The 26,973-nt window shown below is 30.2% G+C and overlaps 2 protein-coding genes across 2 annotated transcripts in view; one reads left to right on the top strand and one right to left on the bottom strand.

Moving 5' to 3' along the window:
- Positions 1 to 9,014, top strand: part of LOC118193201 (glycogen synthase kinase-3 beta-like) — a 64,626-nt gene extending 55,612 nt beyond the window's left edge. The window contains exon 9 of the mRNA XM_035364253.2: positions 1,227 to 9,014. Within this exon, the coding sequence (XP_035220144.1) occupies positions 1,227 to 1,471 (245 nt within the window). The 3' untranslated portion in view covers positions 1,472 to 9,014. The remainder of the gene's footprint in view (positions 1 to 1,226) is intronic.
- Positions 9,015 to 22,526: 13,512 nt separating this feature from the next.
- On the bottom strand, positions 22,527 to 26,074 carry LOC118193195 (transcription termination factor 4, mitochondrial). The gene has a single exon (XM_035364244.2). It carries the CDS (start codon positions 25,951 to 25,953, stop codon positions 25,162 to 25,164), a length of 792 nt encoding a protein of 263 aa, XP_035220135.1. The 5' UTR covers positions 25,954 to 26,074; the 3' UTR covers positions 22,527 to 25,161.
- Between the last annotated feature and the right edge of the window lie 899 nt (positions 26,075 to 26,973).

Here is a 26,973-nt window from a genome sequence, read left to right as displayed (position 1 = left end):
ATCTAGAGAAACTAAGCTTTATAACAACAAAGTTAGGTCTTCTTCTCTTATTGCAAATTAAATTATGCATAATTCATTCTGGAATTATCATTTAAGTTATTAGCTTATTTTTGCATAGAAACTGTAATTTTAATTGTTGTAACTGTACTTGGTATTTTATGTTTTTTATATCTTTCAATTTTTAATGAAAATATTTTGAATTTTTATGTATTTTTGCCTTGCCATGAAATGAGAACCGAATTAATTAGCGCATGCGCGTTGGGCAAGCTGCGCTGAATCGTCTGTGAAAACTGTCTCTTTTATTTGTTTAATTTCTTTTTTACATCGTTTTAGATTTATTATAGTATTTGAATATAACTTCCATTTATTCTTCAGATGATATAATTTTTGTGCACTCTTGAGTTATAAAATAAATTAGATGTAACGCTGTTAAGTGAACCTAGTGCCAAAGTGTCGCTAGGGTAAATAAATATAGTGCATTTATTCTGTTGTGGTTTATGTATTATCAACGATGTAGATTTAATTCAGAATATTTAACTGTTAATTTAATATGTTTAAATGAAATGCAGGAAAAAATGTGTACAATTTATTCCATATGAGGAAATCATGTGGTGTACACGTCATTTTTTTTTTTTTTTTTTTTATAAATAGGGTTGAAAATATAAAACAGTTATGAATATTTCAATGTGTGTCTTGGTGCCAGAGCTTGGGTTTTCCCAAATTTTCACATGCAAAGCTCAAAAGAATTGTCATTACTGTTCTAATGACTGTGTTATTTGCACCATTTCATACATCTTCAGATGGTTTCTAAGGTGTAGTGTAACCATAATATGTCCTAACTACTGACATGCAGATATCACTGGCCTTGGTTTATAAGCTGAGATTTATAATCATTTACTGTAATCTGACAGTACCGTTTGATCAGTGAAGTCCATACTTTGACTTCACCAATCCCAGTTTATCAGTGTCTAGATTATACTCTTGTAGTGTGGAATATTATACTCTTGTAGTGTGGAATATACTTATATTTAATTTGAACAATATTTAAATTATTTTTCAGTTTTTTATTTCCTAATTTATTTATCTAATGAATGCAAGTGCTTATTTCCTGATGATAAGAAGGAAGGTGCCAGTATTTTAATTGTTTTAAATATCTGCTGTCTCTTTATTCTCCTCCCTTTCATGGACCATTTAAATTAAAACTAAAGGCATATCTTTATTTTCAGAACTGAAGATCCAACCCTCATTGAATTCCATTCTGATTCCACTGCATATTCGCAATAGTAGTCAAAACAATCCTCATGGATCTATTGGAACAAATAATCCTAGTTCTGTGGTTGATACTAGCTCTGGAGGAATGTCCCACATGGCAGCTGATTCTAATATTAGCAACTCAGTTTCATTAACAGCACCAGGTGGCAGTGTTACTGCAGCACAGATAGGGGCTTCAACTTCTACTGCAACTGCATGACATTCTGGCAATCTGAAGGCAGGCAGCTAAGCCGTTCGTTCTTCTCTGGGCTAGCCTCAAATTGTACCAAAACAGATATCTGGAGGCCAAATAGACACATGCTCTCCTTTTATTAGTTTCTTCAAGAACTCAAACACTTTTCAGTGTTATGGTACCTGAGAACTAGGTTGTGTAAATAAATTGAAACTTTAAGTATGGTATTACCTTGAATAATGAAATATTTTATTTAAATTAATTTCGTATAGCTATCCAGTTATCATCTGGGTGATTTCATGATGACTGAAATATTAACTAGATCAATCAAACAAGATAATCTGAGTTTTCAGTTCTTGCCTGCATTGCTAATAATATCAAGCCATCTTATTTTTGTTGCCAAGTTTAATATGATTTTAAATTTAATCATTATGGTTGTGTTCTAAAAGAGATTTTTATGTTAAAATTTAGATGATTTGCATAACATTTTATCATATATTTAAAAAAAAAATCTATTTCACTCTTGTTTTCATATATTTTGCTTGTCTTTGTTGAATTTCTGATTTTCTATTTATGTTAATTGTTTAAATATTTTGGATGGTACGTTGTATAGTGGATTATAATGGTAGGAATATATGATGTTTAATTATTGCTAAGGACAAATTTTCTTATGTATAGATCTGTATTTAACTAATTTTCTTCTCTTGCGTCAAGTTCTGAATATTTATTTAACATTGTCTTTCTGTGTCTACCTGTAACTTTTTAAACTGTTGATAAACTTTCCGGCTGACAATTCTCACTTGCACCGAGTCACAGATGGACTACTTGCCCAGTTCTAGCTTTCACAAGCATTTTAGCAGTCTGCTCCTAATAAAATTTACGGTATAGTCATGCCACGAAATTATAAGATGCTTATATTTAAAAAATATATATATATATTTCCAGTGGATAAATCTTATACAGTTTCTGATAAATTCTATGCTGTTTTGAAGGTCATGTTCAGAGGTAAATATTTAGAGTGTTTGATAATTTCATGTTTGCTTCTGAAAGTATATTGTATATCCCTGTGACTGATTGACAGTTTTATACTATACGATGTCTCCAGTGTGATGTGAGGTGACTATTCCTGGTATTCTGTTAATAATGGAACAAAGGAATGTGCAACACATGAGAATGCCTTTTATTGTGTTAATATTATACTTGTAATTTGGGGAAATCCAAGTTGGAAGTGTCTTCTTTGCAAAGATTTGTTATTAGGTATTCTTTAAGAAAATTTATGTTGCTGGTATTATTAAACATCTATGTTCTTATTTTTAACAGAATATGATCATTTTATATTTGTAATATGTATTTTAGTATTTATTGTTAGTTAATAGTAGATGCAAATAACTCTGCCTGTTATCTCAGGTATTGGAAAGCAAATAGAAGAATCTAGTTCTCCTCCCCCATCATTTCTTTTTATTTGTATGTGCATGTGTGCACGTGTTTTGTATAAAATAAGTATGAATAATTTGTCTCAAATTGTGATATATATAAACTATCCTCACTTTTCCCATAACCATTTAATTAATGTCATGAAAAATACTTTAAAGGTTCCTTCATACTTATGTGTTAAATATGACGCCTGTTTCTTTCAATAATTTTTATTCTTTTTTACATATGCTATTTTTTAATGGTGAAATATGTTACGTGTTTATGTAAAGCACATTTGAAATGTTTTTAGAAGAATTCTTAAAAAAAAAAAAAAATTGTAGATTTAATTATGGCCATAATAATGTTATAAACCTGCAAAGTAAATACATTTGAAATCATTTTAACTCAGGATATCTGTCAAATTTATATACTTAAGTTTTTGAAATGTGCAACTATAAAAATTTATCAGTCTGAGTGTCCATTTATGTTTGTACTACCATGTAAATAATAAATTTCCCAGTATAAAGCATCTTGGACTTTGGAACAAAATTGTCTGTTTATATTGTTTGTATTAACTAAACAAAGTTACCTATTTAACTGCTTTTTCTGTTAACTTTAAAAAGTCTTTTTAACAATGAATTTTAGAGAGTATATACATGTATATATATGTGTGTGTGAAGTTTTAAGAAAAGCATACTTAAATGTGACCTATAGAAAAGATTCATTTTATTTCTATAGTTTTATTAAATTAGTTATTGTTAAAAAAACTATTCAGAGATGTATTAACTTTCAGTCAGAGTAGCAAGTTATTAAAATTACTTTCTTGTTACTGTATTATCTAATAAATTATTTTGGGAACACTGTAATTAATGTAATTTTTAATAGTTTTTGTGATTGTGAATCTGTTACTGTTTTGAAGTAGCAGATTGATTGAGAAGTTACAGAGAATTGTAGTCTAGTGATCAGAAGCTGTAGCATAAAGAGCATGAATCATACTTTGTCACGATGTGGACAGCAGTGGGAGTTAATAAAAATTTGCAGTTGATAATATGGAACTTTATTATATGCAGCTGTCTGTTTCTATAGCAATATTATTCTTTAGATCAACTATATGCCGTATTTAACACAGTAGATTCAGTATGAATGAAATTTTTAAATATAAAAAGCTGATAGCTTTCAACAAAGTTAGAATTTTTTATACTTTTTTAAACAGAAGTAATTAGTTACAGATAGGTTATACGTTTGCTTAACTTTTGAATATGTTGACTGAATTTTATATTATTTTATTTAATTGATTCTAAAGAGCATTATAATATGAAATAACTACATAATTCTCATATTTATATTTTGGAATTTTATTCATAACTGTTGCAAAAGGATGCTTAGTCACTATGTACATATGCAGTTTATGCTGAAGCAAATATTGGAAATTTTTTTTAAGTATTTTACCCTTTTTATGTTCAGGAGTTCATGTAACTGAGATACATCAATATTTACATTATGTGAAAAAAGAGTACGTAATTGAAGAATGCATCTTAATTTTAAGATAAATTGATTAAAAATTCAATTATATCTAAATATTGGATTACAGTGTGCAGGTAGTAATGCGTTATATATTTTTAGAGGAAATTTCAACTTTTAGTGAACAAGCTTTGTTAATAGTAATAGGAGTATAATTTTTTTCCCTCCAGGAGAGAGTGGCAGTGTGGCAAACCTTTTTTTCACAAAATGTATGAGGAGAACATACAAATAGTTATTTATTTTGTGCTAACTATTAAAACTTCTGTTTTTTAAAATTGTAATGGCTGGCATATCTTGTATAAGTGACATAACTTGTGCATAGCTGTATGAAGTGAAAAAAAATATTTAATATGCTTTGATGATTTCAAAAAGTAAACAGTTTGTAAATTTATAAACATTAATGAAACTGATTTTGTGATTGCATGATAAGCATTAAATTTTTTTTATTTAAAAAAAAAAAAAAAAAAAAAGGCTTCCCTTCCTTATAAACTGTCTGCAAGGGAAATTTTAGAAAGTATTAAATAAAATGATAATCCAAATTTGCTGTTCATAAATTCCAGTGTTATTGGAGATATATATATTAACACACAATGCTGTTCAAGTTACATCTCATTTCTTAATTAGGTCTGTTATAGCCTCTCTCTGTCTCTTTTAATGTGTGTTTCAAGTAGGTTTAAAAACTTGTAGGTTATATTATTTATTATACTGTGGCTTCTCTGTCTTTGGGGGAATGTTTTCATGGAAACTTTGGAAAGCTGTTTCACATCAACAGACATGTGACTTATTTAAAATAATTTAATCCATTCAATTTAAAGTGTATTAAAAATAATTTATCTGTTGTTTTTTAAGAAGTGTCTGTGCATTGCATCCAGTAAAAAATATGTATGTCTATATTTTGAAGCCATTCTGTTATTGATAGATGATATGATTAGGATTTAAGTATACCTGTAATGTTAATTATCTTTTGGGAGAAGAAAAGGAGTATTGGAATGTTCTACTCTTGGACCAAAACTTAAAAAATTGCAAATGTATTTGTTTAGCAAAATAGTTTATAATGCATATAACTGAGACATTATTCTATTTGTGAATTGAAAGATGTCACCATTACTGAGCATGTGTACTGAACATATCTGGTTACTAACATAATTGTTATTTTACTGCTGTAAATATTGAGAAATGTTTAATTTAATGGTCTGCAATCATAGCATAGTGAATGTCTTTTATATTCTGTACACTGCTGATTTTTTTAGTACTATTGCGATGGACTAGTCTGATAAAATTTGTTGTTAATAGATAGCATCATAATTGAAGCAAATTGTTTGAATATAATTTTTAAAAATTTCTCAGCAACAATTTCCACAAATTGTAATTACTTATTTTTATAGCCTGTTTAATAATGCTAATTAAGAGATGATAAGTGCTGACAGTTAATTTTTGAATTTTTATCTTATCCTTACTACCATCTAGACCAGGAATTCTCAATCCCTGGAGGGGAGAAATTCATAGTTTCAGATGGGGAATGCTGTCAGCCGTTTATTTACTTGTTAAGCGTTTAGTTTTGGAAAGGGGGTTTGGGGGGATGATTCTCTAGCAATGGTGAAGAGGGTGCATGGGGCAAAAAATTATTGAGAATCGCTGTGCTAGACCTTATCTCATTTGTCTAATATTGTTAACTTCATTCATATTTCAAAATTGGAGCTAAACCTAGAAAAAAGTTGATCATTTTCAGTAATACTCTAATTATCATTTGACTCCATTAATCATTAGATTTTCCGTTATACATTTTTTCCTGTTTCTTTTTAAGTTGGAAAGTCTTGAACAGAAAAAGAAAAATTGGTGGGGAAAATATATTTTTCAAACAGTCGAAACACTTTAAAAAATATAGATTAGTTCTCTGAAATATTAAAAGGTGCATGTTTAACATGTAAAACATGTTTTGGAAAGTGACAGATAATCAAAAATTGTCCCTCTTAAGGAGAAGATAAAGGAAAAATTATTCTGATCTTTTCCTTCCCCAAAAATATTTTACTCATCTCTTATCTGATATTTTTATCAACTAATAGCTTCCTGTCTATCTGCTATTAATAAGCTGTAATTCCCACCTAGAAATATAATCTATCTAACACTGATGTCTTTAGAAGTAAAAGATTTTATCCTTCACAAGTAAATAATTTAATTTAGAAGTCGCCTTATGTGTAAATTTTAGGTTCTTTGAAATGTAATTGGAGTAATATTTATTATGAATGATCTATTGTTGTTCTCTCTTGCCCTGGAATGAAAAATATTTTGGAGATTGTATGTTTCTTGTAAAAAATCCTTTCTCATTCCGTGAATGGGAGATTGTTTCTTGTAAAAAATCTTTTCTCATTCCGTTAATGATTTAAATGCATATTTCAAACACATATTATTTGTATCACAGTAATAAGTAGCTTTTTATTATGCTTTAATTTAGTTTTGTTATTTCTCATAAAACTATGTAAAATTATTCAGGTATTTTTACTGAACATGATAACTTGCTTGTCATGTGTGATCAAGGATATTTTACAATTTAGTTAGAGAAATGAAAGTTTAATTTTAGTAAGAACCCTGTTTTACTAATTTTATCATGCAATAATATTATTGTTGTGTGATAAATGAATGAAAATTAAATTTTGAAGTTTATAATTGGTATTAATCATTTTGTTTTAGATTTTAATCTGCTTTTTCTTTCATGTGATTAAAAAAAATGTAATTTAAATATATATATATATATATATATATATATTGTAGAAAGCTCGCCTAAAAGTTACCAAGAGCTGCTGCTCCAAAAGGTTAAAGACGTTTCAAATAGATGTGCTTTTATAGTATAAAATTTTTTCCAGGGTAAGGGATAGTTGATCTTTCCTCATTTTAAAATCTTCTTTTTGTTGTATGATGCAAAATTTTCAGTAGTATATGAAGAACATAAGTTTACCTATTTTGTGAACAAACACTTTTCAGTTTTAACATTTCAGTTTTCCCCTTCTTCATATAAAGTAGATGTTAATATTAACCTACAAGTTTTGCATAGCAGCATTTGTGTCTTTACTTGATAAATATATGCATTATATGGCATTTCTTTAAAATTGACATAAATACTTTTATGTCACATTTTCAATCTTTCCATTCATATTTTCTATGTAATATAATATAATCAGAACTATATATAACGAAAGAGCAGTAATAAGCGATTCCTTTTTATATGTCTTGGAAAACGTGCTTATGTTAATTCGAGCAACGTGAAAAAGTATTAAATTATAAAGTATTTATCACATGGTAATCTTTTAAAATAATTCATACTTTTGCATTATCTTTTTGCAATTAGAAAAAAAGATGGATAATCTTTCTCTTGTTGTTTGGAAAGATGCAGGCTGGTTTGTAAAGCAATGAACAGACTATTTCTCAATCTTAAAAAAAAATTCTTTAATTTCTTTCAACTTTGGAATATCTCTTTAAACTGAGTAACAATTCAAAATGCTCAATTGTTCACATTTTTTGACCATGTGATAAATATATGATAGACTGATTTGATGGCATTAAATATTAGTTTATTTAATAATATAGTATTATTTTTTAATTAAATGGTTGTTTGCTATAAGAATTGCTTGTGCTAATGCAGCATAGTGAAAAAAGGAGATTTAATGTTAAGAAACAAAATTAGCTAAATTGTAAATTATATTCTTGATATATTCTGTAAAGTACTTTGTCCCTTTGACTGAAATTGTTCTGTGTTGTAATATTTGTTATTAAAATATGTTTATAGGAGTAATATAAAGTTAGGTATTTGCAATATCAGATATGTCTATGCCTGGTTTTTTATGTTTTATCTATTTTTTGTGCTTAAGAAAATAGTCTCTGCTGTGAAATCAACAGAAAAATTACTTGTATACTACTCTCTTGAAGTAACATGTTTAATATATAAAATTTTTTACTCCGTCGAAGCATTAACAGTTTCTATAGTTAGTATGCAGCTTCCTTTTTTAATTCTTAAAGTAATAAATAACTAAATATATTTTTAATCTAAGAGAACTTGGCCTTTAATGACAAAATTCAATTTTATCATTGTACATATATTAAAAAAAAAGGTAGCTCTCTTTTTTGTTATTCAGTTTTATAGTAATTTTTCAACTAAAATTATATGCAAAATATAAGTAAACCCATGTCATTGATTTGTATGAAATTATTAATTTTTTTATACACATAAGTTCTGTGAATGTATTTTATGCAGTAGTAAAAGTTACATGCATGTGATACAAATGTGTTTTTTCTAGTGTTCTCAGCGGTTTAAAGCTGTGATTGCATAAATATTAGTCTGCTCAACACCAATTGAGACATCATGAAGTTTTTTAATCAGCAGGAAGTTATAGCTTAGATTTCTATAAGTTAAATATCTATAAAGGTACTTTTTAATTATGTCATAAGACTTAGTATAATATATAATTTTTTAATGCCAGAGTTATTTTCATTTGTGCACTTCATACATTACACGAATATACATAAACAGGACCATATTGTTGTGCATTTATGCACTCATATTTCCCTTTGTATATTGCTTTAATGTTAGAAAATTAGATGTAGAAAATAAACTATTCCACATTAAATGTAAGTTGTTTCATTAGTTTTTTATTTTATTTATTTTTTATTTCTGTTTCATATCTGTTTGTTCAAATTATAGTAGACATTTGTTACGATTTTACACCTATATGTCAGAAGCAAGGATTCTGGATGCTTTATTAATTATTATTATTAAAAAATTAATATTATGTATGCGGAGAATAATGATTGCTTAACTACAATATAATAAATCAGTTGAATGATTGCCTATTTTTGTGTGGTAGAAGAAAAGCATCCATTGTTGTCTTTACCTTTAACATAAGAATATGATAAACTAATTCCCTTTAAAAATATTTTAATTGTATTATTTGCTAATTAAAATAATTTAAAATACCAGCTAACACATGTGAAAACAGCAATATTCCATAATTGGTGTGTATTTTTTGGTATGAGTTATTAATACTCCTACATTTAAAAGACTGACTGAATATGGAAAATATGCAGGGTTTCATTTTTTCATTATGCAGGGTTTAAAAGACTGACTGAATATGGAAAATATGCAGGGCATTCTTTTAACCTATATAACAGAAAAGCTATCATGGATTATTGATTCAAAATTTTTGCTGCATTTTTAGTCATAAATCAAAGTAGTTAAAATGACTGGTGGAAATTTTTTTTAAGTTTTAGAGCATTCAGTATTTAGTTGGAAGAAATGTATAATTTATAATTGTTCACAGATAGTAAAAAATGTGTAAACTAATGTTCTACCAGGAAAGCTGCAAACCAGACGCAGTAACAGTTTCACTCTTACCATTAACTACTAGAGATGGGCAAAGCAGCTCCTTTAAAGGATCGGAACCGTTCTCTTACTGAGGTGAATCATTTTTATTTTATCACTAACAATGACCTTGATGAATGCCTTGCTAACAGGCATGGATAAAGAACGGGTGCAAGGATTGGGGGAAAAGCGGAAAGAATTGAAGAAAGAGTGGGATTGCTGGAATCAACTCAATCAAACCACTCACTTCTGGACTGATTTCAATTGTACTTTTGAGATTCTCTAAAAAAGCCTTTCTACATAGAACAACAATAAAATTATGGAATAAAATAAAATGCTAAAAGTTAAAAAATAATGAAAACTAAACTCACTTTTGTTAAAGATTACATTATTTTATTACTATAATTGATATTTTGTTGCTACTACAAAGCACAGTGTAAAAATTAATTTTTAGATTGAAGGCAGATCCCAAAGAACAGGAAATTGTGTGCTGACAATACTGATATCCCCCCTTTATATTTCTAATTTGACCAAATGATACTAAATATTGCTCAATGTTCTATTTGGTAGGATCCACATTTTGTTTTGCAACATTGAAAAAATACATTAGATGGAAAAATGTATCTTTATAAATATATACTAATTCTAAAGAAGATTAAACAGAAATTCACACCTCTTGATTACAATACATTAGTAAAATAAGTAAATAAATAAAAATATAATTTATTATTTTACATAAATATTGCAGTAATATTGCATAAAAAAGGAAATACCTAATATATATACTTATACTATGACACATTATTCAAAGAATCGAAATGAAACTCGGAACAGCTCCAAGGAAGCAAAAAGAGCAAATAATAAAGACTGTCAGAATTAGATCCAATCACGACTCAAGAAAGAATGCAGGTATGGAATAATGCTGGAGTGCTCGCACTTCTAGGTGGGCAAAAAAACTCCATCCATTTGCAAACGGGTGATCAGTTTCACTGAGATGTGTCGGTTTATTGAATGTTTTGTTTTTTAAATATTAGATCAAACACACATATATACATATATAAAACTAGGTCAGAGATGTTTCCGGTGAATGATAAAGAAAAGACTGCTGGTGTTTACATTAAGAGGAATCAAAATTTTTGGCATGCTTCCCAACAGCTCTCGCTGTTAAAGAACTGCCGTTCCGTTTTCACCAAAGTGGATCGTCCATCTCTGTTAACTACCATTGCCATCATGACATGGTAGTTCTAACAAACAAGTTAAGCTGATTCCGCGCGCCTGCAATGCTGACTTCAAAAAAAAAAAAAAAAATGTGGGTATTTCAGATAGGCTAAATTGAAAAATTAGGGCAAATGATTATAGTGAGAGTTTGTATTTAAAAAAAAAAAAAAAAAAAAAAAAAAAACTCTCACTATAATCATTTGCCCTAATTTTTCAATTTAGCCTATCTGAAATACCCACATTTTTTTTTTTTTTTAAATACATAGTTTTTTTACATTGAACATTTAAAGTATATTGCTAAATTTCTCTTTCAGTTACTAGATTTTTAAAGTTTATTGCACTATATCTGCAGAAGTCATATATTTTTAATTAAACCATCTTGGTGTATTGGTGTATTTAATTAGTTCAAAGCACATGAGGGCTATCTATCTAAGGGAAGGGATGCCTTTGTGGAGGATTTTCTAAGGGAACTTGCACATGGGGAAAATAAACCATCTTGGATATTTTTAGTTAGGAGTTGTGTAATAAAATTTAAAGATATTAAGGTATTATGAAATATGGTATTTCAAAGTCTTAGAAACTTTACACAGCATTGTGAATCAAAAATCCAGGAACAGCTGTGTGTTTTCCAAACCATTGCAAGAATGCACACTAAATGCAGGTATGGATGAAACCAACTAAAGTTGTAGAATAGAAAGTGCTAAGTTGCAATTATGAGTATCATGATCTTGAATCTTACTCTGCATTTTTCAAATGGAAAAATGTTAAAGAACAGAGAAGTAATTATATTGACATATGAAGTTGACTTAAATGGAGAATAATGTGTTACTTTATTCCAAATAACTCATGAATGTCACTGACTGTCTAGAAATTAACTGAGATCACCATGAACTTAGAAATGAACTGAGATCACCTACAGATGTCTGAAGAAGTTTTTATGTCATATTATTATTGATTTCTAACAACCTTCATCCCGACAAAGGTTGTCACTCTTATAGTTAAATTATTCAATGACAATTCAAGCACAGCAGATGATGCTGAAATACTGAAATAACCATTGTAGTCATGAATAGTGCTCAGTCTAATTTGTAGCAGATAACCTTGGAGAAGGTATTGCATACATTTAACTGCATCTATGCAGTTAAATAAGATGGTTCCAGTTTGCAAAATGAGCAGTGCAGGAAATTCATAGAAACTCATTTTTTATAAAGGATTTTATTTAACGACGAGTCCTTTTCTTTGTGAATGTTGAAGCTAACAAACATAAGATTTAAATCCATCATTAATGGATCTAACAAAAACTGTTGGTAATGCCAGAATAATGGTATGGAATTTTTTCCATTATTCATAAGAGATGATTGTTATCCATGGGTAGTCGATGTCACTCTCGATTATATGAAGTAAAGAAGTAACATATAATTTACATCAATATTTTAGGTCATTACATTCTTAATGAAGAAAAATATAAGATAATAAACTATACCGTTGTTTCTTTGATGTTTTAGTTCCTATTCATGTATCCTCCCATTCTGGCTTATCGGAGGCAAAATAGCTGAAGCCAGCAAACACTTGTAGTTCTTCCAAATTCTGACTTTGGCAGCTATAAATATAGTAAGTGCAACCTGTGCAGCAGGATTTAGGGGCAGCATAATTTACAAGCCACAGATATGACAATATGTAAATACTTGTGCAGTTTATGCAGTGTTTAAAAAGTATAATTCTGTACAGTAGGGTAATTGATGTGGTCTTATTTTCAATTAAATACGGCATTTGATAATGGCATAGTAGAGCTTTCTGCCTAAGGGAAATGATGTGTCCATGGTTGGCTTGGTAAGAGAAATTGTTACATAAAGGGAAAACCATGAAACCTCCCATGCAGGCAACCTGCTCTACCAATATTCAGCAATCTTACCTTTCAGTCATTTGTAGCCAAGTGTACTAAAAGGAATACTATTATAAATAAATATATATATATATAATCTAAGTTTTGGGAATATCTATAGATATGACACTATTTTACATTTCCTCTTGGTGGCATTCGATTTCAGTGGATTCTGAAAATGTGTATTCATAACCTTATCCAATTATTTGACATTTTCAAACTCGGTTTTGTTTGTAGTTGATGAAGAGTTTAAAAAGATCATTCAACCTTAGATTGACATGTGTGCCTTATATAACACACATGTGCAAGGGCTGAAAAGTGTTCTGCACAATTAATTTCATTCTGCATTATGAACTGCTTGCGAATACTGTAACCCATTAATGTCTGCACTACCTTTCATTTGAGGCATAAGAATAAAGATATTTTTTTTAACATTTGACACACATAATAGGTATTACAAACGGTTATCGTTTAATTACAGTATTTGCACATTTTAGTTTTATTTGTTAAATTTTTCTCAACAATGCAATTTATGGGATCCTCGTTTTGCTTGAGGGTAAATTCTGAAAGATAATCTGCAAAACAATCAGTATATGAAGATGAAGACTGCGAAATTTCAGAATATTCTTCCCTGTTTTCAGTAATCCCAGTGCAACATTTCTTTGAAAATCTAACATAGGAATTTTGGAGTCTACAGCAAACTTATAAAGTTTTCATGTTTGATTTAACCACATAAATAAAATTCATGAAAATAGGCCACCAGCATTTATTTTTTACCTGCACTCTATATACATCGCAATATGATTGTTCAGAAGGTCCATACCATATCCATATGTAAGTTCCGATGTGTTTAGATTATCACGGATATGGATTTTTTGTTGGGGGGAGTGTGTTTAGATTATCACGGATATGGATTTTTTGTTGGGGGGGAGTGTGTTTAGATTATCACGGATATGGATTTTTTGTTGGGGGGGGAGAAGTATCTCTGTCACTGAAGGCAGAAAAAATTATATCAAAGTTGTGATGAAATTGTGGTTCCATCAAATTATTGTCTTGCCATGCTGTTTTATCAGATTTGGTGTCATATGTTCCACGCTCTCCTGTTTCTATTTTGTTTACAAGTATTACAGGACCATTTCCTAATCTGTACTCAAGAATTGCTCCAGCCTTAAGAAATGTTATCTCATTCAATTTCGACAATGTGTGACATAAAAAAGTTGTCGAAATTATAAGTAATGATTTGAAACTACTTCGTTACACTTGAAGGATCGATCTGTTTCATCTCCACTAGTCCAGGATCAGTCAATCTCTTTGAAGACTTTTCTGGATCTATATCAAAATGATATAAGTACTCTTTATTGGAAACCAGTCACAAACATGAATGCCTACCAAAATAAGGTATCATTTGCTGATATATTGAAGAAAAAAAATCATATGTCATGAAATTGCATTTCAATAGAGATTAACCTCAGCCAGTTTCTAGGCTTTGTCCAATCCGTGAAATTTTTATGCTTCATTCAATGTTAAAAGCTGTTGTTGGAACAGTTATTTTGCAATACCACTGGATATAAAAATATGTGTATACTAAGATACTGCTTTGAACTGACATTGCATTTTTGCAATATTTTAGAAGATGTATATTTATACAGACAAAAATAAAACAGCCTAATCTTTTGTCGCCATTGTACAGTCTAATGTTTCTAGAGGATTGGTGTAACTTAATAAAATTATTTGATTGGTTGTGCTTCAAGTATACTACTATGGATAACGTTTTGAAAATCTTAACCTCATAAAAAATCAAAGGTAGACATGCAGTAAGTTCAAGGATTGCTGAAACTGCCTTTTATAATGGAAAACTGGAAATATTCATACTAAGCTGAAATGAAAAATTAAGACATTATATACATACGTAGAATCGGTATTTCCTTGCTAAAGATTGATTCCTTTTATTCTATCTCCAGAATTAGGAAATTAATTACTAGATTTTTAACATGCAGTATGTTTAATTTTCATCTGTTTTGATTAGGAAGTTGTCCATGTGATATCATTGATGCAATATTTTTCCTTCTAAAATGTTTACCATTTTTAATTTATTATCAGTATTATTTATATAATCAATAACCAATAGTATTTTTGTGCTATTTGTAACATGCAACGTTTTTGATTTTCACACTTGCTTTAGACCAGGCTGAGTTGCACCAGGTGGCAAAACGTTTACAATTTAAGAAGAAATCGGCAGACAGAGTTTGCAACAATTGAAGAAAGCATAGTGCCAGCTCTGCTTCAGACTGCAAGATACCATTCTTCCCCCCTTCTAAAATAATGATCCTTTTTAACTTTCTATTAAATGGAAAATAAATTGTGCTTTCTTTGTAATTTCTTTTATTATTTTTCCCTTCTAAAATATTAACCAAGTTTAACTCACTATCAATCATAAAAGAAGCAATGCCTCTTTTTTTTTTTTTTTTTTTTTTTTTGTGTGTGTGTGTGTGTGTGTGTGTCAAGAGCATGGTATTTTGCATACTCAGCCAAAAGTGCAAAAAAGGTTCACCAAATGAAATTATATCAGGGTTCGTACACACTTCTGCACTTGGAAATTAAATACTTTTAAGGACCATCAATAAAAAAATATTAAGGACTTATGCAGCAAATAGGAACTGAATAAACTATAGCAATTATCTACACTTAAACTTCACTTTTGTAATTTTTAAGAATAAAGTAAATCTGTAAATAGGATACATTATTTTTAACATAATCTAATATTTAACTTAATTATAAAACAAATTCAAGAATAAAATTAACTTAATTTTTTCAAGTAATTACCATTAAATTATAAAATTTCTTGAAGCATTTATATTTTACACTTGTAATAGTCCCACTTACTTTAAGGAAGATTAGTGCCTTTTTATTTAAATTTTACTAACAATTAGCTTTATAGTAATTCTTTCTTTTATGCCTCATTTGTCACATATTCACTCTCCAGAGGTATACGCAAATTTCTTGAAGCATATATATTTTACACTTATTATAGTCCCACATTTAAGGAAGATTAGTGCCTTTTTATTTAAATTTTACTAACAGTTAGCTTTATAGTAATTCTTTCTTTTATGCCTCATTTGTCATGCACGCAAATACTTATACCACTTGATATAAATCAAGTGGCATAAGCTAATCTGTGAGGTAAAATAATAATCAGCATGACTAACAGAAGTTTGGTTGCTCGGAGACAGAGAGCCACTGATCAGAACAGACATGAATGCCTGACGTTAGTTAAGTGTTGAAAGTTAGTTGCACTCTGACCCATAGCTTTGTATAGATTTGTTAAAGTTGTAACCCAGTTAATATACAGTATTTAATATAAAGTTTCAATAAACCACTGAAGTAGTAGAGATGATAAGTAGTTTTGTATGTCTGTATGGAATAAATTTTTATTTTACATCATTTATTTTATCTTGCATCCACAATAATGATTAAGGAAAAGCAATAACTAACCTCAACATGTAGAGGTAACTTCTAACGGTGAGCAGTCAGTTACAAATAATTAAATTACATAGTTAGATACTCTTTGTCATAATAGATTGACATAGTTGCAATTACAATTTTTTTTTCTGTCTAAAAAATATCCATTAAGAACATTTTATGGCAATTATACTTATGATTTGAAAATGATATAATTTATGAATAAAATTAATTTATGATTTGTCTTTTTAATTTTAAAATTTTCCAGGTATTTTAGCTAATTTACATCGATTTCTTTCTCTTTAGCACCTTTTCTTAGTTTATTTGTTTCAGTAAACAAATCAATGTTCTCTTTAGTCTCTACTACATTTTCTAATTTGTTATGTTTCAACAATGTACCTTTAAAAAATAATGTTTTCTCTCTCTTAATAAAACCAATTTCTTTGTCATTGAATTTACTCTTCATTTCAGAATTTTTAGATTTAATTAAAGTTTTTTGTTATTCTAAAGGGCTTGCTTGGACTGAAACTGCTTGTACTTGTAACTGTTTGTACTGAAAGATTCTAAAGAACTGCTTGTGCTGCTCGATATACAGAATAAATTGTTAATTTTATTTCTTTAATAATATGAGTATTGAAAATAAATATGAAATGATATAAGATCAAGATTGGTGCCAGAGCCAGTGTGGCAGAGTTTTTAGAATTTAAAGCAGGTACTGAGATATATATGGTACACTGAGACATATGTGATGAATCTTTTGACTAATTGTCAATTTTCAATTCCTTTACTTTCTTTGATTTATCAATGTTATTAAGTGTGTAAAAAAAATCGTCAAAATTCCGCTTATCTCCGAATAAAAGGTTTTGTATACAAACTGAGATTGAAGTCACCAAATTTAGCGCGAGATAAGAACTAATGTCTCAAAAAAGAAAAAGTTGTTTTTGATGTAATATTTTATGAACTTTTCATTCACAAAAAAATGAATTACTTTGAAATGTTTATATTTCAATCGAAACAGGGCCTTGTGCTTCTAAAATGTGAGCATTCACCATTTAATAAGTAGGAAATAATTCAAATGTTAACCCTACATATTTGCCAATGCATCGCAAAAAAATATTCCCCCAAAATGTTGATTCATACTCAAAATGGCAATCTAGAAAGAAAAAAAAAAAAAAAGAGAGAGAATAAAATTAAGAACCTTTTTACCAGTTTTGGCCAAAATTAAAGACTTTTAAGATCCAAAAATTGCCTCTTAAAAACCTAAATACTTTTAAGAACCGTATAAATGCCCTATATATTGGAAAGCCAAATATATAAAGATACAATATAAAAAACTGCAGTTTCATGGTTCCAGGATTCCTTTTCATTGTGTTTCATGTACTGTTGAGCTGAAGAATTAACTTCCATCAGATATTTACACAACTAAATATGGGAAAAAATTAGAAGTATCAGTATTTGATTCGAAAATAACAGCAGTTGCCAAATGTCTCCACAAAGATAAATAAATTTTGCTACTTGCGTACAAATGAAACCCAACCACCTTGACACATTATGGCAATTTTTTACAGATGAAAAGGTAAAAGTAACAGTTATTAGTTACTTATCAGGAGCACGTTGGTGGTTTCAATACTTCGAGTGTTACGGTTTAGCCCTGAAATTTTAAAGTTCCTAAAAATGTCATGAATAAGTGGAATTTTCTTGATCTTAATTAAAAAATGACTCTCTCATTTTGTACCTTGATTCCTTTTCTTCCAATATACATCCAAACCAAAATCAGTTACATTAAAAACTAGCAGAAATTTTCACATATAATGAATATAGAAGGCAGTCTTCTATGTGGAATTTTCCGGCCGTAATGCTGAGAGGGTTAAAAAAGATTTTTAAACTATCAATATTTATTACAAATCGGCAAACATTATCAACAAATGAAAAGAAAACATACTTTAGCAATTTATAATACACATTTTAATTATTAAATAAGGATTACATTATACATTCAATAATTAAACATCTATATTCTTCTCCAAATCTTTCTATATCCTCCTCCACTATTCTTCCCAGTTTAAAAATTCAACTACACAGTGATCTGTTTTCGCTTAAAAAATCACAGAGACTTGGTTTTGCGTGAAACTCGGCAATAGCAGCTATCTACCAGATGTATCTCCTCATTATTTCTTTTGGAGATGTTTTGGCAAAATTCTATATTCTTGTAAAAATTTTAATGCAATTTCTTTCAGTGCTGGCAAATTCCACAAGTGCATATTTTAAAATTAAGGCAAAAAATATATATACGTATATGATTAGCTTATAAAAACTGATAGAACTTCGAATACAACAAAAAGAGCACATACAAAAATGGTGATGTTGCATGACTGAAGGTGGTTATGATAACATGTACGTAAGTACCTAAACATTATCCCTCTCCATACATTGTGGCTTTAATGTTTTTTAATGTTGCTAAATTTGACCAAAGTTCATTAGTAGTAAATTCCTTACCAATTTTTTTTAATGATGTCATCTAACATTTAAAAAAAAAATTTCAAAATAAGAGTAATTTCATACATACATTAGATTATTGCATATATCTATGTCAGAGCTGCTCAGCCAAAAGATATGATTTTTAATTTGAATGTGTCTCATTCATCTATTATAAAAAATCTGACATCCTGTATCTGGAACAAATATTCAGAACTTTGGGCCACTACTCAAAAAATAATAAACAAAAAATTCTTCCCTTTTCTTACAAAATCCAGGAATGGAGAATACACTCAACAACAACATAAATACAGTACAAAGTCCGTAATCCAGACGTCCATTATCCGGAATGATCTATAATCCGGACCGCAAAGCCACAAACTCGCGCATGTGCTTTTAATGCGCGATGCATGCATGTAAAGCATTTACCCATGCGCACTTTCGATAGTGAAGAAAGTGACAGAGAGATATTTCGATTGACAAGTTAGTCGGTATTCTCGACACAGCAATTACAGGACTTGAACAGTGGAACTTTGTAACTGAGCAAGAAATTATGTCCATTTATAGAATTAAAGAGAAAGTATTAGCACAAAAAACGAAGTAACTTAAACAACTTACATTAAAAGAAATGTTTAATAAAGTAAACAAATAAATATTAAGCTCTTTTTTTTTTTTTTTTTTTTGTTTTGTTTGTTTGTTTGTAAATTTTGATACTCTTTAGATTATAATTGCTCTTTATTTCATAAATTACAGTTTTATATTTTTAATTGTGTAATTTCTGCATGCCATCTTACCAGATTTAAATTGATGATCTATAATCCAGAAAAACCCCTAATCCAGAATCGCCAAAGTCCTGACGAGTCTAGATTACGGACTTTGTACTGTAATAATAAAAAAAAGCAAATATACCATAAATGCGATTTTTTCCCTGACTAACTCATATTCCTGCAGGTCAGCTTCAAACCCCTGCTAGTTTTAGTGTATAAAGGGATGCTCCTTGGATTGGCGACAAATATTAGCACTAGTACTAATGTTCTGGACCCAGCATCAACTGTTTCCTCAATGTTACAGTATTCTTTTCAGTACTTTTCCACTTTGCCTGTGCAAACGATAAAGTCGCCAATAATGGTACAACTAACTGATGCCAAATGGAATATCTTAGCTAGTAAGCTTTTACGCTTCATTTTCAAAACAAGTCGCAGTCATTTCTTACCAGATTGATTGTTTCTTTCAATACTGGCATACAATTACATAGAATATTCACAAAGATAATTAAATTTTATGCCCTAAGACCATTCGCGGTAATTAAGTAAATTAGGATGCAATCACACCGCTCACGTGAAGACGAAAATATAGAAAAGGTAAAATCAAGGGTTAAATTCATCAATTCTAATGAGAACGCACTAGCAAAGTAAAGCACTGCAGTTTTACATAATTTCTGAGTAAGCTCTTCGTACGAATTGAAATAATTCTTGCACTTAAATTTTTATTCCAAATTAAGATTTAACTTAAAATTAATGTAGATAATTACTGACAGAATTATATTTTTGTAGCATAGTTTACATGAGATGAGATCACTTGGGGTCACGTGATACGAACCGGCAAATCAGGATATTGAAGCATGATAGCATAGTAAATTCTTAAATTAATGTCCTTTTACAAATTTATTGTCTTTATTTATTGGCTTTTTACAAAATTTTAAACCATATTAAAATGTTTATGCCTTCAAAATAAAAAATTCTTAGAACTAACATTTGTAAACATTTTTTATATGTATACTGTACGCTGTCATCAATAAAGTCTGCTTGGCGAGATTTGCACCGGTGAAACGGAACAGTACCCTCTTTTCATTACTGTTATGTGGCAATTTATTTCTTAGGCTTAGTCTGATTAGATTTTCTTAATTTAGTGTTTGAGGTCTATGTGATTCGCAGTACATATATGAGTTTGAAATTGGGATTTTAACTGCTATTAAGTTGCTGGTTCTAAATTATCATTATCCCATCATTTCTACACAGGAAATATGTCTAATATAAATACTTGTTTTTCTCATTGTGGAGGGCACCACAAAAGAGACTTTGCTGGAGGTGATATCTCAGAAAATCCTGCTTGGAACAACTATCATCTCAACTGCTGGAAAACCTATGATCGCCTTGGTAATTAAAGTTTCAACATTTTTCAGTGAATCATTCTCTGACATATAAAATCCCTGAAATTGACACCCATGCCACACTTACTGAGGGCATGTGGAGTCAGATTAAGTGGGAGATGAAATTTCTGATTCCTACTTGGTTGAGTTTTATGGCTCAGAGCTACCGGGATCAGGAGGATGCGGAATCATTCCAGGACTATATAAATTGTACTAAAGAACTGTATGTGCTGCAGTCATGCAACATTGATGATAAGATCATGGTGTCTAAATGTCATCTTACTAGATTTACACTGATGATATTAAATCGAGAATCGCCAAAGTCTCGATGATTTTGAATCTCAGACTTTATACTGTATTATCATTTTATATTTTCTTTATGTCCACTGGGAAATTGCAGTATTATCTGCAGAAAAATGAAAGTGCCAAACTAGTCACATTGTTAGAACTTCTTTGAATCTGCCACATAAACTAAACTAAACTCAGTGGCTGAACAGCCCTAGTGGGCCATGGCTTGTAGTGCCCCAATATCTGTTTTCCTGACCGTGGGCCCCACGGTACATGAGCATATGTTTTGAAGAAGTGGTCAGCTTGTCGCAGGACTCCCGTTGTTTAGTCCTCAAGCGAACTTGGTACTCATTTTATCGACCTACTCAATGGATGAAAAACTCAGTCAACCTTACCCAGCCTGTATATCGAACCCTGGACCTGTGGTGTTGCTGCGCAACATGCTAGCCACTGTGCAAACAGGCCTCAGCCACTACACTTATTATGGCAACTTTAAGAGAAAAGTACCATGTTTTCTCTATTTAATATAAAATTATGGTACTTTTTTATTGATGAGGCACCACTTAGCGCCTCATCAATAAAAAAGTACCATATGATAAAGCTTTATGGAAAATAAAATGATATGTAAAGCTTTATGGAAAATAAGATAAACTTTTATAAAAGTTTATCATATTGTATGATATATATATGTTTACTGTGAGCAATGTTGAATTTTTGAATTCTCTGATTTTTTGCTTTAAAGGAAAAAAAAAAGATTGATCTTTGGATTATGGTAACTTGGCAATTTTTTGGCGACCAACTCTGCTACAGCAACCCTCTATTTTTTTTTTTTTTTTTTTAATTTTTTTTTTCCGCCGCCATTTTGTCTTCACGAAGTAAAGACATGTTTCTTTTCTTTTTATTTACTGAACACTTTTTCCAACAATCTACTAGCCAAATTACACTTATACTAGAAATTTTATCTAACAAAACTGCTTAATCATAACAAATATTCACTGCAAAATTGGGGAAAAGTGCACAATCACAAACTCCTTGCGCGTTTTTCACAATAACACATACACATAAACCATGTACACGTCGACTTATTTTTACTTAAAAAAACATCCCAGAACTGCACAAAAATGGCATTGCGCACACTCTTCACTATATCCATGTACACTGCTTTTTTCTCATAAATTAGAAAAATTTCACGAAAATTCATGACAATTTTCTGAATCTTTAAACCCGGTAAAAAGAACATATATGAAATTACCTGATAATGAAAATGTATATACCCTTTCCAAATATGAACATTTCCACGTATAAAATAAATAAAATATCCAAAAACTTTTACCTCTAAATTATTTATTATATTATAAACGTCACCAACGAATTCATAACACAAACATTACAAATAGTTACAAATACTTAGTGTCAAATATTTAAATTACTTCCATATACGTTTACTTCAACTGAAAAGTATACCAAATTCCTATAAACATAAAATTCACAAAATAACTTTCATTTAATTAAAATATCACTAAACCATGTACACATCGACTTATTTTTACTTAAAAAAACATCCCAGAATTGTACAAAAATGGCATTCCTCACACTCTTCGCTATATCCATGTACACTGCTTTTTTCTCATAAATTAGAAAAATTTCACGAAAATGCATGAAAATACTCAACGTATACTACTCAAACGTATTCCAAAATACAGTAAGACCCCGCTTAACGCAGGGGATCCGTTCCATCAAAGTAGAGCATAATGCGAAACAGCGCTAAACGAGGCTATCTTAACATGTAAATAATGGAGTTAGGGGAAGATGGATAGAAAATTGGTTAGGTATTAAATTTAATAATATTTTTTAATAAAAATAAAACCAAACATTTATATCTTACAAAAATAAAAACAATATAAACGAATATATTTATAAAAACAAATAAAATTCTAAGCCAGTCAGATCATTCAGTCTATTCTGTGTTTCCAATTTTCTGCCTTTTTTTTCAAGAAGGCATTATGATAGATTGGCTTAATGGCATATTGCGTTCAATTTCGTCGTCAATCCATATAGACAGTCGTTTTTCCATTTCCTCTATAATGTTATTTCTAGAACGGGTAATTCTAGTCGCAGAACTTGACGTAGTTGCAGTTGCCGATGACAGTATTTTTTCTTTATTCTTAAGAATTGTCCTTATTGTTGAAGCTGCCAAATTCAATACAGCACTAATTTGAGATTGACTCTCACCAGAATCTAATCTTTAATCACTTGCATTTTAGTTTCCAGTGAAATGCTTTTTCTGGTTGCTTTCTTTTCTTGTTTTTTATTATCACCCATGATAAAAACTAAAGATCATAATATTTGTCACTGTATTAATCGTTATAGTATTATGTAAATTTATACTTACAATAATGTCAACATGTTTCAAATGATAAAAATGCTTCCATACAGCACCTCACCGCACCAAACAAGAAACATAACTACAAAGTTTCGGATATGTTATTTGGAAACCTACCGCTACGCACAATTTCGAGGAATCCCCGTAGTTCACGCTGCGAGCAATTTCGGGAATCCCGAGGTTGAAATAAAAGAGCGCTAAACAGAAACAGTGCTAAACGAAACAGCGTTAAGCGGAGTCTTACTGTACTACAAATATATAACTCACAAAATCACGATCATTAAATTAAAATATAATTAAATTAAAAAACACTACTTAAAATATAAATAAGCACATACATTAAATTAATAAAAATTAGATTACAATCCTAATTACTTTAAACTAAATCACTGCTAATAACAATTTTCCAATAATACCACATTAATTTACTCCTTACATTTAGAACAATGCATAAAAATAATATCCTCGAATGATTAAAAATACTAACTTACCTAATCTTCTTCAGAATCTTCATTACGTGGCTGCAGTACTACTGCTAATTTCTAAATCCTAAATCCAGTATTCAACTGAAAGTCTATTCACCAACTAATAAGAAATTAATAAAATTTCACCTATACTCAAACTACTTTCAGCAAACCACGTACCCTTCCTTACAGTCCTTTTCACAAAATGTCCATTTTCACCATATTTCTTGCACCGCAATTTAAACTTAACTGTAATATCCTTCCTTTCACACAATCTCAACTTATTATTATTATCAGGTAAATGCATTAAAAATTTTAAATTCACTTTACCTAGCGCCATGCAATCCGAAAATTAATCAACACTATTTCACATAACACACAATGAAGCTTAATACAAAATAATTTTTCCAAATTAACCCCCTTTTCCAATTAAAGAACTGTAATTCGTCCATTAATGTCACGTTTCACAGAACACAGAATAAAGCTAAATACGGAATTTCTAGATTTCACCCCTTTTCCAATTAAACAACTGTAATTCGTCCATTAATGTCACATGACATATATCATGATCTCTCATTTCCCTCACACAAAATAATGCGTAATCGGAACTGAGTGCTTCTCACATTATTACCAAAGTCCTAGGTAGTAACCTTTATCGCCTCCAAAATGTTGCCAAACTACCAGTTACCATATTCCAAAGATCAGCCAAAAAAAAATCAGAGAATTGCATAAATTTAGCATTATGCACATTAAACATTGCATAGCTATTCATGATGCAACAGACAGAGGCTACCACATTCGGTGACTAGTGCCCTGCTGCTAGAAAAGTACCAGGATTATTTAACATAAAAATGATAGTAATGAATATGCAATATTACTAATTTGATAGCATTTAATTAACACTGGAATTATAAAACATATTTTTGTACTAATAAAAGTTTTAATTTACAAATAGCATTAAATGTTACAGGAATTCAACTTTATATGACGGTTTAGTAAGTATAACATTTCAAGCACCCTTCTTGTATTTTTAATTTAAAGAAAAATGCAATTTTATGCATAAATTTAAAAAACACAGGGGAAAAAATGCACTAAATATATTGAACAGATTGAGATTATTCACTTTGATCATCAGATTCATATTCAAGATCATCGGTTTCATCTTCATCATTTTCAATATTTTCCAAATCATAACATTCACAAAATGCACTGTATTCGTCTTCAGTCAAACCAGTCAGTTTTAAAAATGTCGTAATATTCCTGCTAAATATTTTATGAAGAGGTGGATTTTTTAACTTCTTTGCTCGCTTATGTAATCTGTAACGTCCAGCACGAAGCATAAAAGTATGCCGATATTTAATATGACTTAAATCAAACTGCAATGCAGTGGATTTGACAATACTTTTTTGATCAACACCCATATGATGAAGAATATATTGAATTTTTTCAAGGATAGTAGGAAAATCATCCAAAAAAACTTTTGGGCAAGTAACAAATAATTTTGCAATATCTTTTCTTGTGAAGACAGTCATTAATTCTTTTTTCCGAAGATTTACATATTCTGGATTTAAAAGCATAAGTTCTGGATTTGCTGTCAACATTGTAAAAAATTTGTCATTAACTTCAAATGAATGCCAGTTCACTAAATTTGATTTCAATTCGTTTTCATTCAGCGTCAGAACTGAATGAGGGGAATTAAAAATCCGCGAAATTTGTCGTTCACTGAAACCGAAATTCTGAAGCAAATTAGTATATTTTGATACTTTCTTATCACTTTCTATTACGAGCGATGGTATACTTTTAGTAAACCGGGATTTTTCACAACTATGTAAACATCGAGCGATAAAAATCATCATTTTTCCAACACTGAAGTGTTGCACCTTTGAATATGCTATGCTGTATGCCATTTAAAACTTTAAAAGTGATCTTTGGCTTTAAAAATACAATAATTAATTTTCATATTACGCTAATCATCGGAATCTTTGACGATTTGCCCGATGGATGAAAATGTATTACACTGGGCAACATAAAAGTATGGCTAGGCAAGAGAGAATGTTCTCGACGACGACGAGGACGCCGTCAACAGGAAAGAACGGGTGCTTTTTTGCGATCTACTCGACAAAGAGCAAGTCTCTTGTCAAAGAGCAATAAGGGCTACTATAAAGGGTAGCTCTACCCTCAATCATTACAGAGATCAACGCGTTGAAAATTTTTCAGTCAGCTTTGTAACTGCCGTTGTTTATCCTTATCCGCGCCAGTATTGCCGGGATATCGCGCAAGGCGCGATTTGTCCGGCTCGTGAAGCCATGCCCACAGGGTACATGACAGTAGTATTACATGACAAGTCGGTAAAATCATTAAGGTGGTAAAAGGGGGGTGACCATGCATCACAGAGCCGAAGAAAAGCCAGAATACGAGATAAACCAAACTCAGGAGCAGTGAGGAAAACGTGGGTGCATGTCTGTGTTGATACATAGAGTAAACAGAGACAAGTCATGACAAGCCGTTTAACTTCCTGACTGCCGCTTTTGAGCTAAACTGAGAACGGCAGGCATTGCGGATAGTTTTTGGAAGCTTACGTAACGGATATTTTAATTTCTTAAGATTTGCGAAAAGACTTTCGGGATAGAAATAACGCATTTGATGCTGACAATTCTACTTTTATTGGTTTATTTCGACTTGCTAAACCTATAGCATGGACATTTATCAATAAATTATAGCCATACTTTACCGGAGCATCCAAAATAAAGACAGCAATAAATAATTAAAAGTAAAGATATAGGCTTCTGCTATTGATCTATAAGATAAGCAATTCCTTAATTTAATTCTAGTGAAAATGTTGGAGACGGCTGCTGCAGACAGACGATTACGTAACGGTTCGGCGAAGGTCAACAGAAGGAGCGCCGCATCTGATTGAACTATTTATT

Source organism: Stegodyphus dumicola, chromosome 3, assembly GCF_044657685.1.
Source record: "Stegodyphus dumicola isolate Sdum_Otavi_A_Nest chromosome 3, ASM4465768v1".
NCBI classification, from domain to species: Eukaryota; Metazoa; Arthropoda; class Arachnida; order Araneae; family Eresidae; genus Stegodyphus; species Stegodyphus dumicola.
Note: the sequence above shows the minus strand (reverse complement) of the source record. Positions and strands in the feature narration are given on the sequence as shown.

Excerpts from the sequence above, each read along its gene's own strand:
- LOC118193195 (XM_035364244.2), bottom strand. The coding sequence starts at position 25,953 with ATGGCATACAGCATAGCATATTCAAAGGTGCAACACTTCAGTGTTGGA.